This window comes from Myotis brandtii, unplaced genomic scaffold (genome assembly GCF_000412655.1).
Source record: "Myotis brandtii unplaced genomic scaffold, ASM41265v1 scaffold324, whole genome shotgun sequence".
In the NCBI taxonomy this organism is placed as follows: Eukaryota; Metazoa; Chordata; class Mammalia; order Chiroptera; family Vespertilionidae; genus Myotis; species Myotis brandtii.
In genome coordinates this window covers 2,397,432-2,412,417 of record NW_005362439.1, presented here as the reverse complement: position 1 = coordinate 2,412,417, position 14,986 = coordinate 2,397,432, and the positions used below count along the sequence as shown (strand labels likewise).

The 14,986-nt window shown below is 58.7% G+C and overlaps 3 protein-coding genes across 4 annotated transcripts in view; 2 read left to right on the top strand and 1 right to left on the bottom strand.

Moving 5' to 3' along the window:
* PEX16 (peroxisomal biogenesis factor 16) overlaps window positions 1-5,251 on the top strand; it is a 12,083-nt gene extending 6,832 nt beyond the window's left edge. For both annotated transcript variants that reach the window (XM_014543316.1, XM_005870759.2), the window contains exons 4-12: window positions 777-853; window positions 1,198-1,331; window positions 1,468-1,568; window positions 2,223-2,303; window positions 2,437-2,589; window positions 2,690-2,762; window positions 2,895-3,014; window positions 4,429-4,493; window positions 5,103-5,251. In XM_014543316.1, the coding sequence (XP_014398802.1) occupies window positions 777-853; window positions 1,198-1,331; window positions 1,468-1,568; window positions 2,223-2,303; window positions 2,437-2,589; window positions 2,690-2,762; window positions 2,895-3,014; window positions 4,429-4,493; window positions 5,103-5,161 (863 nt within the window). In that variant the 3' untranslated portion in view covers window positions 5,162-5,251. The remainder of the gene's footprint in view (window positions 1-776; window positions 854-1,197; window positions 1,332-1,467; window positions 1,569-2,222; window positions 2,304-2,436; window positions 2,590-2,689; window positions 2,763-2,894; window positions 3,015-4,428; window positions 4,494-5,102) is intronic.
* Window positions 5,252-5,648: 397 nt separating this feature from the next.
* LOC102243466 (chromosome unknown open reading frame, human C11orf94) lies at window positions 5,649-8,511 on the top strand. The gene is made up of 2 exons (XM_014543317.1): window positions 5,649-8,166; window positions 8,337-8,511. The coding sequence occupies exons 1-2, from the start codon at window positions 8,081-8,083 to the stop codon at window positions 8,452-8,454; spliced, it is 204 nt and encodes a 67-aa protein (XP_014398803.1). The 5' UTR covers window positions 5,649-8,080; the 3' UTR covers window positions 8,455-8,511.
* Window positions 8,512-8,810: 299 nt separating this feature from the next.
* MAPK8IP1 (mitogen-activated protein kinase 8 interacting protein 1) overlaps window positions 8,811-14,986 on the bottom strand; it is a 10,344-nt gene continuing 4,168 nt past the window's right edge. The window contains exons 5-13 of the mRNA XM_014543287.1: window positions 13,232-13,444; window positions 12,132-12,944; window positions 11,874-11,949; window positions 10,908-11,080; window positions 10,565-10,674; window positions 10,342-10,458; window positions 10,176-10,246; window positions 9,946-10,044; window positions 8,811-9,623 (exon numbers count right to left, since the gene is read on the bottom strand). Of these exons, the coding sequence (XP_014398773.1) occupies window positions 9,551-9,623; window positions 9,946-10,044; window positions 10,176-10,246; window positions 10,342-10,458; window positions 10,565-10,674; window positions 10,908-11,080; window positions 11,874-11,949; window positions 12,132-12,944; window positions 13,232-13,444 (1,745 nt within the window). The 3' untranslated portion in view covers window positions 8,811-9,550. The remainder of the gene's footprint in view (window positions 9,624-9,945; window positions 10,045-10,175; window positions 10,247-10,341; window positions 10,459-10,564; window positions 10,675-10,907; window positions 11,081-11,873; window positions 11,950-12,131; window positions 12,945-13,231; window positions 13,445-14,986) is intronic.

The window sequence follows — 14,986 nt, the reverse complement described above, 5'->3', positions numbered from 1 at the left end:
TGCGGAGTGGGGGGCGGGAGGGCCCCGAGTGCCTCCCAGAGGGGGACCTCCCCAAGTCGCAGTCTGGGCTTCCCGTTAGGTCATCCTGTGCTGTGACCGGCTCGCACAAAGGCCCAGCATCCACTCTCCTGGGCCCTCGTGTCCCCGTAGCTGAAAGACAAACCTGGGCTCCTTGACCGGTCAGGCGGCTGGACCAAGGGCTTTCCTTGCCTTTGCCCAGTTAATCCTCCTGAGAGTCATATAAGGTCAGTGCTGCTGTCCTCAGTGTCCAGTTAAGGGAACAGAAGTTCAGTGAGGTTAGAGAACGGCCTCTGATGATCCCAGAACCAGGATTCAAATCCAGGTTTCCCAGATCCCAGGATCCCCAGACTGACTGCCTCTGTAGTGTTTGCCCAGTGAGTCCTGGAGGTGATGGTGCTGAAAGCAAGAGCTGGGTTTTGAAAGGTGGAGAGGGAATGGGCTTTCAGGGACAGGCTGCAGAGAAAGCAGAGGCCAGGAGGTGAAACCACACATCTGTGGCTATTTGGAGCACAGGGGGCAATTCTGGGTTGGTTTGTCCCTGAGATCAAACCATCCTTTCTTGTTCCGCCTGCCACACGAGATCCTATTGGGGAGTGTGGAGCTCTGAAGAAGTGGGCAGGGAGGCAGGTTGGTTTCCACATCGTCTGTGGGTGGCTGAGCACAGCAGGTGATAGGTGATCCAGGCAGCTCTGGGGAAAAGGTGAGGAGGTGGAGGCTGCAGAGCCAGCCCCTCAAGACCACACTCTACCCCTCAGTGTACTCTGCCTCGAACCTGCTCGTGCTGCTCAATGATGGGATCCTGCGCAAGGAGCTTCGGAAAAAGCTGCCTGTGGTGAGAATTCTGCCAGGAACTGAGGGCGGGAAGCATGGGGACTCAGGAAAGAAATGGTAACAACCAACCTGTGTGCATAGCACATGCTATGGTCTCATAGAATACGAGACCTGCCTCTGTCCATTTGAGCCTTGAGTCATCTCATGGGGTGAAGTGTCCAGGTGTCAATGTCCCCATTTCAGGTGAAGAGACTGTTTTAGAATCGTGGAGTAGCCTGTCCCAGGTGGAGAACTCAGGCCTTCACATTTGGAAAGGGGAAAATCCACCTCCTGTCAGAGGAATGCCCTGGGGGAGGCTTGGGAAGAGGGAGTATTCCTTGATCTCTTGGCCTGGGGTTCTTGCAGTCGCTGTCCCAGCAGAAGCTGTTAACATGGCTGAGCGTGCTGGAGTGTGTGGAGGTGTTCATGGAGATGGGGGCCGCCAAGGTGTGGGGTGAAGTGGGCCGTTGGCTCGTCATTGCCCTCATCCAGCTGGCCAAGTATGTTGGGACTGTGGAGGGCAGGCCCTGGGTGGGGGTAACCAAGGCCAGCTGTACAGATGGGGTTCAACAGCACACCTCTGCACCCCTGCCGGCTAGTCACCTCCCCCCCAGCCCTGCCATACTCCCAATCCAGGGCAGTACTGCGAATGTTCCTGCTCATCTGGTTCAAGGCTGGCCTCCAGACCTCACCCCCCATCGTTCCACTGGACAGGGAGACCCAGGCACAGCCCCCGGGTAAGCTGCTTCCCCACGCTGGGGTGGAGTGAGCATGGGACTACTCTGTGGACTTAGAGCTGACCCAGTGAATCTTGTCCATTAATGGAACACATCTGTCCCCGTCAACTCATTTGTTCTCATCACCCTGCATTTTACAGAGAAGAGAGAGAGAAATTAGGTTGGGACCGAATCAGAACTTGAACACAGGACTGAGAGTCCTCATCCTTTTCTGTGGGCTGCATGACGAGGGGACAGAGCATCAGCAGGAGATGGGGATCCTGCCAACCTCATCTCTGGGCCTGCCTCCGTATTCAGAACCCCAAGCTCGTGAGGCAGGACACCCAGCAGATCTATCCCTTCAGAGCTGTGGGCCCATCACTATTGGGCTGAGCCTCATTCTCCTGGCCTTGAGTGGAGGCAGTTCTTTGCTTCTCCTCTAGATCATGTTGAAAGCCAAGGATGAAGAAGATACAGCCCCTCTAGTGCTGTGGTTTCTGCAGATGTGGTTGGGTTCTCCCTGCTTCAGTGTCCTTGCCTCAGCTGCTGCCTTCGCACAGGCTCATCCATTCTCCCCTTAGCCCACGAGCCTTCATTCACTGCACACATACTCTTCACAGGCTCTGCTGGAAACATGTCCCTCTGACAGTGTGGCCTTCTGTCTGTCCCTGCTAGGTGGTGAGCACAGCGGGAGCGGCCAGGAGCAGTCATACGTGGGGAAGCGGTCACACAGAGTGGTGCGGACGCTCCAGAACAGTAAGTGTAAGACGTAGCTGGACTGGGCATCTCAGTGCTGAGTCATCATGGGCCCGAGGGCCTGGTTCTCATCACCACCCGCCCTCCCCATGCCCAGCCTGGGCCTGGCTTCTCATCTGCCCTTGTGTTCTAGCTCCGTCCCTGCACTCAAGGCACTGGGGAGCCCCCCAGGAGCAGGAGAGACGGCAACAGCAGCACCAGGAGGAGCTGAGCGTCACCCCCACTCCGCTGGGGCTGCAGGAGACCATCGCAGAGTCCTTGTATATTGCCCGGCCCCTGCTGCATTGTATCCTTAGCATGGGGCTGCCGCCGCTTGGGGGTAGGGATTGACGGGAGTGAGCAGGGCGGGCCCGTGCTGGAGACATCCTTGACACGTTGGCCATCAGTGCTCAGCCTGGGTCTATGGGGGCAGCGGTCGTGGAAACCCTGGCTTCTATCTGGTGTTGTGGATGTGACCAGGTGAGCCTGGGCCTGTCTGGGGTCTCCACTCCCTCCTCCAGGCTTTGTGCTACAGGCCTGGCCCCACCTGGGCAGGCAGGCGCCCCTATTCTTCCTGTTGCTGGTCCTAACTATGTTCCCTCATCTCCCCAGTCTGAGCCTCCTGAGTGACAGGAAGGGCCTGACCCGGAGGGAGCGGCTGGAGCTGCGGCGTCGGACCATCCTGCTGCTCTACTACCTGCTGCGCTCCCCATTCTATGACCGCTTCTCCGAGTAAGGGCCCTACAGCGCATGGCGAATGGCGGGGCCCACCCTCAGCAAGGGAGAGAGGCAGGAAGTGGGATACCAGTGTCCCAACCCTCGTTCACGCCTTCCTCCCTCCCTCTTCCCCCATCCCAGGTTCACTGAGCACCTGCTGTGTGCTGTCCTGGGATGTGGTCACTTGTTCACTTATTGGGCCCAGCCTAGACCTGCTCTCCGAGCTCTAGGGACCACCAGCCCATGGGTGCAGGAGCTTAAGCAGTTGTTGGCAGGAGACACAGAGGACCATGCCCAGGGATGGTGGTGGGCTTGGGCTTGCCACACCCTCCAGGTCACTTGCACATTCCTGTCAAGTAGTTTGGATTATCCCCACTTCTTACAGGAGGCACTTGAGGTTCAAAGAGGTTGGGCAGTTTAAACAAAGCCACCCAGCTGGCCAGTAGCAGAGCCGAATCCCCACATCCAAGTTCTCTCTCGGCCTGACCCTTGCCTTGCCCCACTTTGTCACCTGTGAGGGTCCAGAGCTCTTAGCCTCATCCGGACACAGGGAGGCCTGCGGGGACAGCGGGGAGGATGGTGTGGTGCCCAGGGCCAAGTCTCCCATGGGCCTGCCAGGGCGACTGTCTGAGGTCAGACCGAGTCTGAGGAGGGTCCCTGTATAGCAGTTGGGATGTGAGACAGCAGGAGGTTCCCGGAGCCCCTCTGTAGGTTTTAAAAAGTACACCGCTTCCTGTACTTCATATTGTGACTGTGCAACTTCTGTCTTTTTCTGAGACGGTAGAAAGCACGTTTATGTCATGTTTATTATCACCTCCGTGAGGAGAACTGTCTGGCAGGTTCTGCTTTCAGATAAGTTTGAAAGCTCACAAGGCACTAAAGCCAAACCCTCTTCCATATTCGAGAGGCTCACAGGAGCCTCATGCCCTCCCCCCACCAACCCCACCAATTGTCTGCACTGTACAGAGGGAACATCACAGCCTCAGTCTCTCGACAGGCATTTTGAAACAGTAATTGCAGAGGTGGCTTCCCAGGCTCCAGTTTGTCCCGCTCTCCGCTGAGCTGATCAGCCTGGCACCCTCAGGCAGTGCTCAGACTGAGAAGGGTCTAGAAACCAGCCAGAGAAATTCCTTGTTTCCCCCGAGGACAGGAGCAGGGTGCAGTCTGGGAAGGCACAGTTTTTCTTCCCCTTTTCCTATTGTCACAGAGACAGTAGGGTCTCTCTGGAGCCGTGGGCATCCCAGGCCCATGGCTGGGAGCTATGCCCGAGGTCTCGTCCTTTGTACGGGGGTCTGTCCTTGCCCCATAGTTACTTTCTGTCTCCTGACGCACTGCCTGCAGTCAGGTGGTCGGTGAAAGCGTTTGAGCATCCTCATTTGCAGGGACCCGGACACCCCACTCAGCCTGCTCCCTGTTTATCTCCTTGCAGGGCCAGGATCCTCTTTCTGCTCCAGCTGCTGGCAGACCATGTCCCGGGTGTTGGCCTGGTGACAAGTAAGCATGGGGCAGGGTGTGACTCTTACAGTGTGTTGTGGATCTCATGCATGGCCCTGTCCCCCTGACTGTTTTCTCTTTGTCTCCTTGTAATTTGATTCTTGCCACCACCAGAGAGGGGGCGGGAGGTCACGGTAGGTGGGGAAGAGCTGGACATGGGCCAGGCTGGTCTGTAGCGCCTTGGGCAGCTGGAAGGAGGGTGTCTGGCGTGGGAGGAGTTAGACCTTATAGCCATCAGCCTTTTCCCTGCCTCCATGTCCTGGGGTGACATGAGACTCTGGGTGGACACACGCTGGCGAGATTGAAGCCCACTGGGCTGCTTGCAGATTCCACCTCAGCAGAGAGCCACTGGGCTGGGCTGGCAGCGTCTGTACAGCTGGCACACTGGGTGGCTTCTGAGCATGAGCATGTAAATGGAGACAAAGATCGCTGCTTTTACTGCCTCCCAGGGGTGAAGAGGTGAGGGTCAGTCTCCAGGCCGTGTAGATGTGAACAGCTGTACTTGAGCAACAGTGGCTGACAAGAAACCTGGGCAGGGCAGAGCCAGGAGTCTGGCCCTCAGTCCTGAACTTGTGTGTCCTCTCTCTCTCTCTCTCTTTCTCATTGCAGAGCCACTCATGGATTACTTACCTGCCTGGCAGAAAATTTATTTCTACAGTTGGGGCTAACAGACATCCCGGGAGTGGGGCATGGGGAGGGGCAGGGGGAGCCTCGGCCCTTCGGTCCCCTGGGCCCTAATAAAACTGACTCTGGCAGTATCCAAGTCTGTGGCCTCTCCCTGCCCGCAGCCTGGGGCGCCTGGCACTCCCACCCTGGCCAGGCTCTGTGCTCAGCCCTGGGCGCCACCACAGCCCTCTAACACCTTCTCAACTTTGACTGCACCCTCCAGTGGTGGAGCCGCTGCAGCTGTACCTCGTCGCTGGACCAAGCAGCCTCTGCTAGGACTGGGACCCAGCTTCCTCAGCCACAGAAAGCTGGCATTGAACCTCGAGCACGGGGAGCTGCTTGTCATGGCAGCTGTGGGAGTAAACTGCCTGTCTCACTGGTCCCTGGTGACAGGGCTGAACCCAGGCAGTGATGACAGCTGCCTGCCTGTCTTCCGGCCAGAGCCACTGTCTGCCCCTTCCCCCTGCAGGGCCCTGCTGCTCACCAGCCTCTGTGAGGGAGCCTGGGGAGCGGTGGCCAGCGCAGTGCAGTGTGGCACCTCAAGCCCTAAACTCCTAGTCGAGAGCAAAAGACTTTTCTCCTTTGGGAAAAGAATGCCGGGCACCAGCCAGCACTGGGGTTGACGCTGGGCTGGAAAGAACAGCAGCCTGAGCAGCTCTGGGGGGAGCTGGGTGTAGGTTCTGCCTGGTCTTTCCCTTTCCTGCCCCCCTGCCCTGCCCCCTTTGCCCTGTAAACAGACCACACTGTGCTGCTGCTGGTTTCTAGCCAGATGGTGGTCCCTTAGGTTCCGAGAACTCGGTCTGCCTTGGTATCTGTCATGTGTCACCCCCTAGACTCCCAGGTGAAGGCGCCCCCCCTCCCCCCTCCCAGAGGGGCCAGCCTTTCCTGGACTGCTTTTCCCAGTGCCTCAAGCCACCAACCCCAGGCCCTGTCACAGCTCGAGGCCCACAACCTTCCCCCATGTCTACCAAGGATTGCTTGGCACTTGCTCTGTAGCAGGCTCTGCTTTGTGCAATTTGTTCAGAAACGAGTACAGCACAGTTCTTGCCCCAGCTCCCAGCAATCGGTGGAGGAGACGCATGTAAATGCATGCAGTGCGCGGGTCGCTGCAGCGAGTGCAAGTGTGTGTGAAAAGTAGTCTAGACTCGGTGTGTTCCGGCTCAGGCTGACTGGGAAGGCTCACTGGTCAGGGAAGCCTTCGTTCAAGCAGGCTGTTAAGCTGGTAAAGCTCCATCCGTTTTTTGATGACAGACCCGGGGAAGAGGCCCTGTGTGCAGAAAGCAGCATGTGTAGTGTGGCAGTGGCGTGAAGCCAATGCTGGGCAGAGGGAAGTAGAGGGTGGGAACAGAGGGGATGAGGCTAGAGAAGGTCAGGGCCAAATCCAACAGGCCATCAGCTACCAGGTGAGAAATGGACCTGCCTCGGAGGCAGTGGGGAAGCTGCTTGGTGCAGGGTGGGCTGACGGGCACAGACAGAGGATGGGTTCCGTGACGTCGCTAGTGGAGACCTAGAACAGTGGATGGGGCTGAGTTAAGGCCATGGCAGGGCGATAGGCTTAGGAGTGGCCCAGGCAGGCCTTGGAACTGGTTGTAGAGAGGAAGAGGTGGCAACTTGGGGGCAAGACGAGTGAAGGTCGAGGGGTTTGGAGTTAGAGCGTCAGGGAGCTCATAGTTCCCAGCAGAGGTGGGATACAGAAGCACACTGTGGTGTTCAGGACACACAAGGATGGAGGTGGTCAGTGAGAAGCCAGTGGGTGTGCTCCAAGCACAGGGAGCAGGTGTACTGCAGACTCCAGAGCTGCTTGGACTCGGGGGCTGGACCAGGAGCCAGGTTGGGAAACCTCTCTGGGCCTGAGGCACCTCAGCAGTTGAAGGAAGGGTTGGACCTGCCAACAGATCTGCTGTCTTAGAAGCAACGGAGTTTCCCAAGTGCAGACCCCCAGCTCAGCCTCAGGTTCTGATCCCACAGGTCTGGGTGGGGCCCAGAGTTTGTGGTTCAACCCAGCATCGTGTGGGTTCAGAGCTTCTGCAGTGAGCCAGGTCAGCCCCACATTAACAGAGCCGACAGGAACCAAAGACAGGGTCCCCCACTCAGCCACAGGCTGTTAAGATTCTCCAGGACACTGTCTCATTGCATTTATTCATTCAACAAATCTTTATTGAGCACCCACTAGATGTCAAGTACTGGGGATCCCATAGTCCCTCTGGAAACTTATACTTGAGGAGCAGGTCCCAGCCTTTGCCCACAAACTTGCCCTCTGCCCAGGCTCTGGGGTGATAGCAGGGCCTGTGGAGGCCCTGAGCCAGGCTGTTCAACCCTATGGGGAGCTAAGTGGGAAGTTCCTCAGAATGCGTCCCCCAGTGGGATCTCGGAGCTGGCCAAGCTGAGTGACCACTCTGGGCTCTCCGGCCGGCAGGACCTTCCTGGAACGACTGAGCTGTTGGAGAGACGGTGGAGGTGGCCGGTGGTGGTAGCAGGAGGCTGAATGGGAATGGGTGGGGCTCTGGGGGATGAGGATTCAGTGACTGACTTTTGCTGATGGCCTACTGTGTGCCAGACCTTGGAGACATTATGTATGTGCCTTACCTCACAGATGAGGAAACTGAGGCCCACAGAGATTAGTGACGTGTCTACCTAGCAAGAGGCAAGGTAGGGATTTGAACTGAGAGCTGACTCCAAAGGTCTATGCCCACCTTGGGCAGTGGCACTAGAACAAGATGTGATTTGGCACCTGCTGACCTACATCGTCAGTAAAATCCAACGAAAAACCTCAGTGTAGAGGTTTCTGGCCTAGTCAGGAGCTGGTGCTGACGCTCAGCCCTGGAACTAATGTCCTTTGTGAGGTGGCCCTGGAAGTTGGCAGCGGTTCCGTCCTGCTGGGGGAGGGGCAGCAGAAGCCGGGATCCGGACCTGCGCAGGAGATGGCTCTGTTCTCCAGGGCCGGGCTGAGCCTCTGCCTCCTCTCCCTCTTCCTGGCAGCTGCACTCCTCCACCCCCAGCCGCTGAGGTAACTCCCAGGAGCACAGGGCCAGGGCTCAGCAGGGCCTGGGGCCTGGAAGGTGGGGGGCAGCATGGCAGAGGAGGAGAGGCTGGTGTCATCCTGGACCACTCCCTGCTTCACGGGGAGGTGATAGTGGCCTTTGGGGCCAGAGTTGAGCACCCCACCATCTCCCACAGGCCTCAGCGATCCATTCCCGAGGATTTTTCAGCCCCCTTGGAACTCTCACAGCCACTGTCTGACCTGTTGGATGGTAGGATCCCGCATCCCTCCCCTTCCCTGCCTCCCCTCCCCTGAGGAGACATGCCCTAGGGGAGGGCATCCAGGTCCAGCCTCAGGGTCGTCTTATCTCAAACAGCACCTTTCAGGGGCGACTTCAGCAGATTCAAAACCAGAGTCTCCCTCCACCCATAGCCTCTTGTCTCTCTTTAGACTATGGGATCCAACCCAAGCACCCAAGGCGACGAGGGCCTCGACCCCTCCTCTCCCGGGCCCAGCAGCGCAAACGGGATGGACCAGACATGGCTGAGTATTACTTCGACACACGCCGGTGATGGGAATCACTTATAAAGCTATTCTGTGCAGTAAAGCCTCAGGCTTTCCTGGGATGGGAATGAGCTGAGCATGGGAAGGGTCCACGTAGATACACCCACTGCAGTCCAGACAGGAAATGGCACTTTAATAGTTGTGGCCAGGGTGACAGGACCAAGATGGGGCTACAGCCAAAGAAGCCAAGAGGCCGGGCTGGCCCGGGCCAGTGGGAAGCCGCCTTTTCCTGCCAGGGCGGGGCCCTGCTGCCGGTCTCTCCTTCCTTGAGGGGCCCCACAACTGCGGGGGCCAGCATGCCAGCGAGGTTGGAGGTGGAGCCAGCCAGAGGCCACACAAGTGACAGCTGGGGACAGGGATGCACCTCCACCTGCTGCTGTTCCCTTACCGGAAAGTCCTTAGGAGGTGCTGGTCTCAGCCTGAGCTCAGGGCCTTTGGTTGGGGTTGGGAATTGGGGGCAGGTTGGGCACTTGCAGGTGGCATGGGCTTCATCAAGGCAGAAGAGAGCCAGAGGCCCTGGCAGGGGAAGTGTGGCCCAGGATGGGACAGAACCCTCTGCTCCTGGATGGGCATCCTTCCTGGCCACAGGCCTGACCAGCCCTGCCCCCACCCAATCCCCGGGCAGCCTGCTCTGTCCTCCATAGATGAATCTAACCCCTTATATTACAATAAACTGCATTTGCCTCTCCCCATAACCCCCACCCTCCCACCCTCGGCCGATGGCCTCCACTTCCCCACCCTCTGGTGGTGGCGGGTGCCCCTCCTCAAGCAGTGCCACGTCCTGTCAGCAGCCAGCTGTCCTGGCCCTGGCCTGCGGGCCCAGGGAGGCAGAGGGCAGGCAGCGCTGCTACTCCAGGTAGATGTCTTCTGTGGGGCAGGTGTACTCCACAAACTGCTTGTAGAACTGCTGGAACGCTTTCCTAGGAGGCAGGAGACACACGCTGATGGGGGAACTGGAGCCTCAGGGTCCCTGGGTGGGCTCCAGTCCCCTGGCTGCTCAGCTCTGTTCTCTACAAACTGTTTCCTAAATGAGACTGCAATTGGCGAAAGGGTCTAACAGCTAAAACGTGTGGAAGCTACTCCTCAAGACCACGCAGGCCTCTCTTGAGGTCCCTGCACTGTGACCTGGAGGCGGTGTGCAGAGCTGGGGAGGGCTGAGGGTGAGGCTGAGGATTGTGCTTGAGGGCTTGAGCCTGGGCCGGCTGGCGGGCCCAGTGCTTGGTGGGACACACACATACGTACCCCACGGATTCCGCCAAGACTTTGGTGGATTCTTCAGACACAAAGACGTGGCAGGCAAACCGGTGGTCAGCAGGGTGCTTAGTGATAAACCCGAAGTACCTGTGGGAGGACAGCAGTCTGTCTGGGTAGGATGGGGGCTCAGACCCCTCCAGGCACATTCGTGGCCCCATGTCCTGCCATAATGGCTCCAGACCCAGCCCACACCGCGGCCTCTGCTCCTCCCCACTTACTTGTTGTTCTTCGGATGGTATCCACAGAAAGAGATGTTTTTTAACTGGAAAAAGTGGCTACATTTATTCCCCTACAGGAGAAAGAGTAGAAGAGGGTGGTCATCAGCCTGCAGGGGGCAGAGGAGGGAGACCCGGTGGGCGAGCCGGGATGGGGCCAGGGGGTCACCTTGGCCTCCTGGGAGTCATCAGCCTTGACGCCTATCTTCACACCCCTCACGCTGATCTCTAGGACGCAGCTGGAGGGTGGGTTAAAGTGCACGGTGAGCCGGCGGGTGGTGGCGATCTGTGGTGAGGGACAGGAACATCAGGCGGGGGTGTCCCTCTCCCAGGAGAGGATGGGGACTGGGCTGGGGGTGGGCACCCGCTTTAGGCGGGCAGGAAGCAGGTACCTTTTGCATAGCGGCACAGAGGACGTCATTGCCCTTGTGGTAGGGAACCTGGACAGAGCCCAGGAACTTCACCCGAAACTGGTCCACCCAGTCGCTGTTTTTGGTCAGGGCTGGAAAGCAAGCATGAAAGTGAGGCGCGGCAGAGCCAGCAGAGGGTGCCACCATCCACGTATGTCCCAAACTGGCTGGGCTCACTCTAATCAATTGTGAAACTGACCCAAAGGCACCTCTACTCGGCCCCTCCCCGGGTGCTGAGGTCTGGAGCATAGGCTACCCTGGCAGCAAGTCAGGGCAGGGGAGATGTGTGGCCCGGGGGCATCAGGCAGGGGGAAAGGAACACTACCTGCCATCTGTTCAGGCTCCTTGGTGACCTCGATGGCGTAGTAGGCAGGAAAGATGCCCCGGGCCCCCGTGCGCATATTGTAGGCCTCGTACCAGTAGTCCTCAGCCTGTAGCTCCACCAGCAGGGGGTCGTCCACTTCCAGCTCAAGTTCATCTTCATGTCGAGGCACAAACCTGTTCCCAAAGAAAGCACGTGAGGACTTCACCACGGGCCCTCTCCAGCCAGGCCTTCCATCTACTCCCCACCCTGCTCTGGCATCTGGGAGCTGCACCGGCATCATTAGTTCAATAAACATTTGCAAAGCATCTGTGAGCCTGTCAGTGCTAGCTCCTGGGGGAAACCAAAGTCAATCAGATATGCATCGGCCATGGAGGAACTCACGGCCACGGGAGGAAGTGAGCGGAGCCACTGATAACATGTGAGAGGCGATGGGAAGCAAGCACTTCCATGTGGAGGGGAGGGAGGGTGTGGGTTTGCTGTGGGGTCAGGTATCGGGTGCTGGGCGCCCTCCTGGGCTCTGGTCCCGTGCACATCGGGTGCTCGCTCCTGTGCTCTGGCAGCGCAGCAAAGGCCACACGGCACTGAGAACATCTGCTCCAGCACCCTGCTCAGAGTTCCGAGAGGGTAGACTGTCCCCTGGGGCTGAGAGGACAGATGAATGCCAGTGGCGGGGTTGGGTTCAGGCCAGTGGTTCTCAACCTCCCTAATGCCACGACTCTTTAATACAGTTCCTCATATTGTGGTGACCCCCAATTTCATTGTTACAAATTGAACATAATTAAAGCATAGTGATTAATCACAAAAACAATATGTAATTATATATGTGTTTTCCAACAGTCTTAGGTGACCCGTGTGAAAGGGTCGTTCGACCCCCAAAAGGGTCGCGACCCACAGGTTGAGAACTGCTGGTTTAGGCCATGTGGTGATGGCAGAGGCAGGGAGGCCAGCCCAGCTCTGTGCTCTCACCTGAAGATGGCCCGATGGGTCTGCTCCTGCTCCTCCCCGTTGATGACACAGGAGAAGAGCCCAAAGGATTCCGCACCTACGGATGAAGGGGACTGGCTGGAGGAGGAAGGACCCAGCTCTGGTCGAGTTTTGAGGGGCAGGTGGAGAGCTCTCAGTCCTGATGCCTTGAACTGGATGGGCCTGAGGCCTCCTCCCAGGAACACCCTCGTTTCAGCTCTTCCCACCCAGGTCCCCCCACAGCTCCCGCTGCAGACTCACTGGAGGAGCGAGAGCGGCCACTCATGAAGACGTTCAGGAACTTCTTGGAGAAGTGGACGTCGGGCTCGTCGGGTGTGGAGTCCTCGGAGAGGCAGGCAGAGGGCCTCGGCCGGGGCGCCTCCTCATATTCTTCCCCAATGGCCGACTCGTAGGGCGAGGAGGCAGAGGCGCAGTTGTCATAGACAGTGGCCGAGTCACTCTCGTCACTGTAGTCTCCGAAGCACGGCCGCAGGCTCACCAGCTCCAGCTGTGCGTGCTCATCCACCACCAGCGTGTACTTGACCGAGTCGTAGGACAGCGCGCTGGTGTCCGAGCTCAGAGAGGCCCGTGGAGGCGGCGGCGGCTCCCCCAGGCTCCCCCGCCACCCTCCACCTAGTGGCTCAGCCCGCTCTGGGGAGGACAAGCAGTCGAAGCCCTCATCCTCCTCGCTGATGGAGGGGTGCGGCCGCCCTGCTGTTGAGGGGTAGGCAGCAGGGTCTGGATCGGAGCTGACCGACATCCGGCTCTCAGCTGGCGGCAGGAAGGCAGAGGTGGGCTCTGCAGGGTCTGGGGGCCTCTGCACTGGTGTCAGGTAGATCTCCTCAGTGGCCTCCAGCCTCACATCTGCCTGGTAGTGGATGCGGTCTCGATGCGAGTGGCCCCGGCCACCAGGTGGAGCAGCCTGGGGGACACTGGGAGGCGCCATCTGGGTGGCAGCACTGCGGCGGCAAGGGCTGTCGGTGGAGGTGCCTCGGTCTGTAGTGGGAGCGGGGCTGCTCTGGGGTGGCAGCTCATCGCTCAGGCAGATGTGTTCGTGTGCAGGTGTCTGCTCCCCTGCAGAGCAGGCAGGTCAGAGCTGAAGGCAGGTGCCCTCACCCTTGGTTCCCAGGCTACCTGCTCCCCACATTCAGCACTTTTACTCAGCATGTCATGCAGAAGCAGGCCCAGGGCTGGCTCTGGAGCCAGCCCTCACTCGTGCCACAACTGACCTCAGATGGGCCCACTCACAGCTGTGGGATAGGCAGTTTACCTCCACTCACAAGCTGGAGACTATTGGGTTTGCTCTCTGTACGGGGACTGGGTGAGGGCAGGTAGGAGTCCAGGTAAGGGTACTGACTTACCTGTCTTCAGGGGTGAGGATGACCGAGACACCCGATCCTGCCAACTGTGCTTCTTGCCCAGAGAATTATTATTCAGCGTGTCCTGTGCAGGAAACAAAAGGCCCTTGTGACAGAAGCAGTCAACAGTGCCCGGCACAGAAGGCCCTGGCCCTGCCCCCAGCAGGCCATCCCTAGGCCCTTTGCCGCACCCTACCCCCACCACTTGTCCAGGGCCTCACCCAAACCCTCTCTGGAGTAGGCAGGATGGGTGGCAAGTCCCAGCCCACCCAGCCAGGCCTACTGGCTCTAGCCAGCCCTTCCTCCTGGCTCAGGGAAGCTGGCCAAGCCTTAGGGCAGTGGTTCTCAACCTTCTGGCCCTTTAAATACAGTTCCTCATGTTGTGACCCAACCATAAAATTATTTTCGTTGCTACTTCATAACTGTCATGTTGCTACTGTTATGAATCGTAATGTAAATATCTGATATGCAGGATGGTCTTAGGCGACCCCTGTGAAAGGGTTGTTCGACCGCCAAAGGGGCCGCGACCCACAGGTTGAGAACCGCTGCCTTAGGGAGATGCTCTTATCAGCCTCCATAAAAGAGGTGATGGCCAATGTGTGTGCTGGTGAGTGGGGGAGGAGGTGGGGGAGAAGCAGGAGCCATCTGGGCACAGAGTCAGCCCCCTAGTTCCAGACACTGAGGATTAGGTAACGTGAAGACTCTCACGTCCAACCCAAGTCCCTGAAGCTCAGGAAGCTATGGCCTAGGGAAGGGGCAGCTGCAGAGCCTGAAAAGCGCACGAGGAAGGGTCTCCCAGCAGCTGGCCTGGGGACTGGGGATGAATCATCCACATGACTCCACAACGCGGTTCCCTCAGCCCCCCAGGAGCACATGACTGAGGAATGACTGATGTGGTTGTCAGAGGCCCTTCTTGCTGGATCTGCTGGGCTGCCCATGCCACATTCTCAGCCCCCAGGAACCCTCTCCACAACGCCTGCGTACAAGGCCCCCTACACGCAACTCAGGCCCCCTTCCCTGGGAACACCCTCACAGGCCCTCACATTCATGAATTTGGCTGCCAAAATCCACCCCTGAGGATCCTGGGAAAGGAACCAATCCTCTCCCAGCAGCCCCTGCACTCTCCACCAACAGCCCACCTCCCTGAGCTCCTCCGGACCCCTCCTCACTAGGCCTGGGAGACAAAGGGCCACAGCCACTCTCCCCCACCCTATCCAACCCTCCTTGGCATCCAGCCACCCAGCCCAGGGGCCCCAGGCCCCCAACTCAGCCGAGCAGCTCCACCCCCCATCTCTCCTCCTGCCTTCTGGGAATTCCCAGCTGCCCACATGCACACTGGCTGCTGCCTCTGAGCTCCCCATCCCCAACTCTTACAATTCCCCATGACCTCCCACCACACGGGCCACTTCGTATGCCCTTTTCTCCAGGCCCTGCTTCTTGTCCATCTTACCACGGACCCCATACCCTACGCAGGAAACCCTGCCGCAGCCTGAGGTCCCAGGCTCCAAACCCTTGCAACCCCTCAAGCCAGTTCTCTTAATGCCCCGCTCCTCTCCTTGTCAGATCTCGGGGCCTTCACGCCTCCTCTCCCTACGAAAGATCTTATCTGCCCCCGAGACCTCTTGCCCAGGGACCTGCCCCCTGGGAAGCCCTGGAAAATCTCACCGGCCGGAGACCTCTCCCCGCGCCAGACCCGCAAGTTCCCGCTCAGCACCTCCTCGCGCGCCCACCTCCCCCAGGGGCCTGACCCAGGAGCCG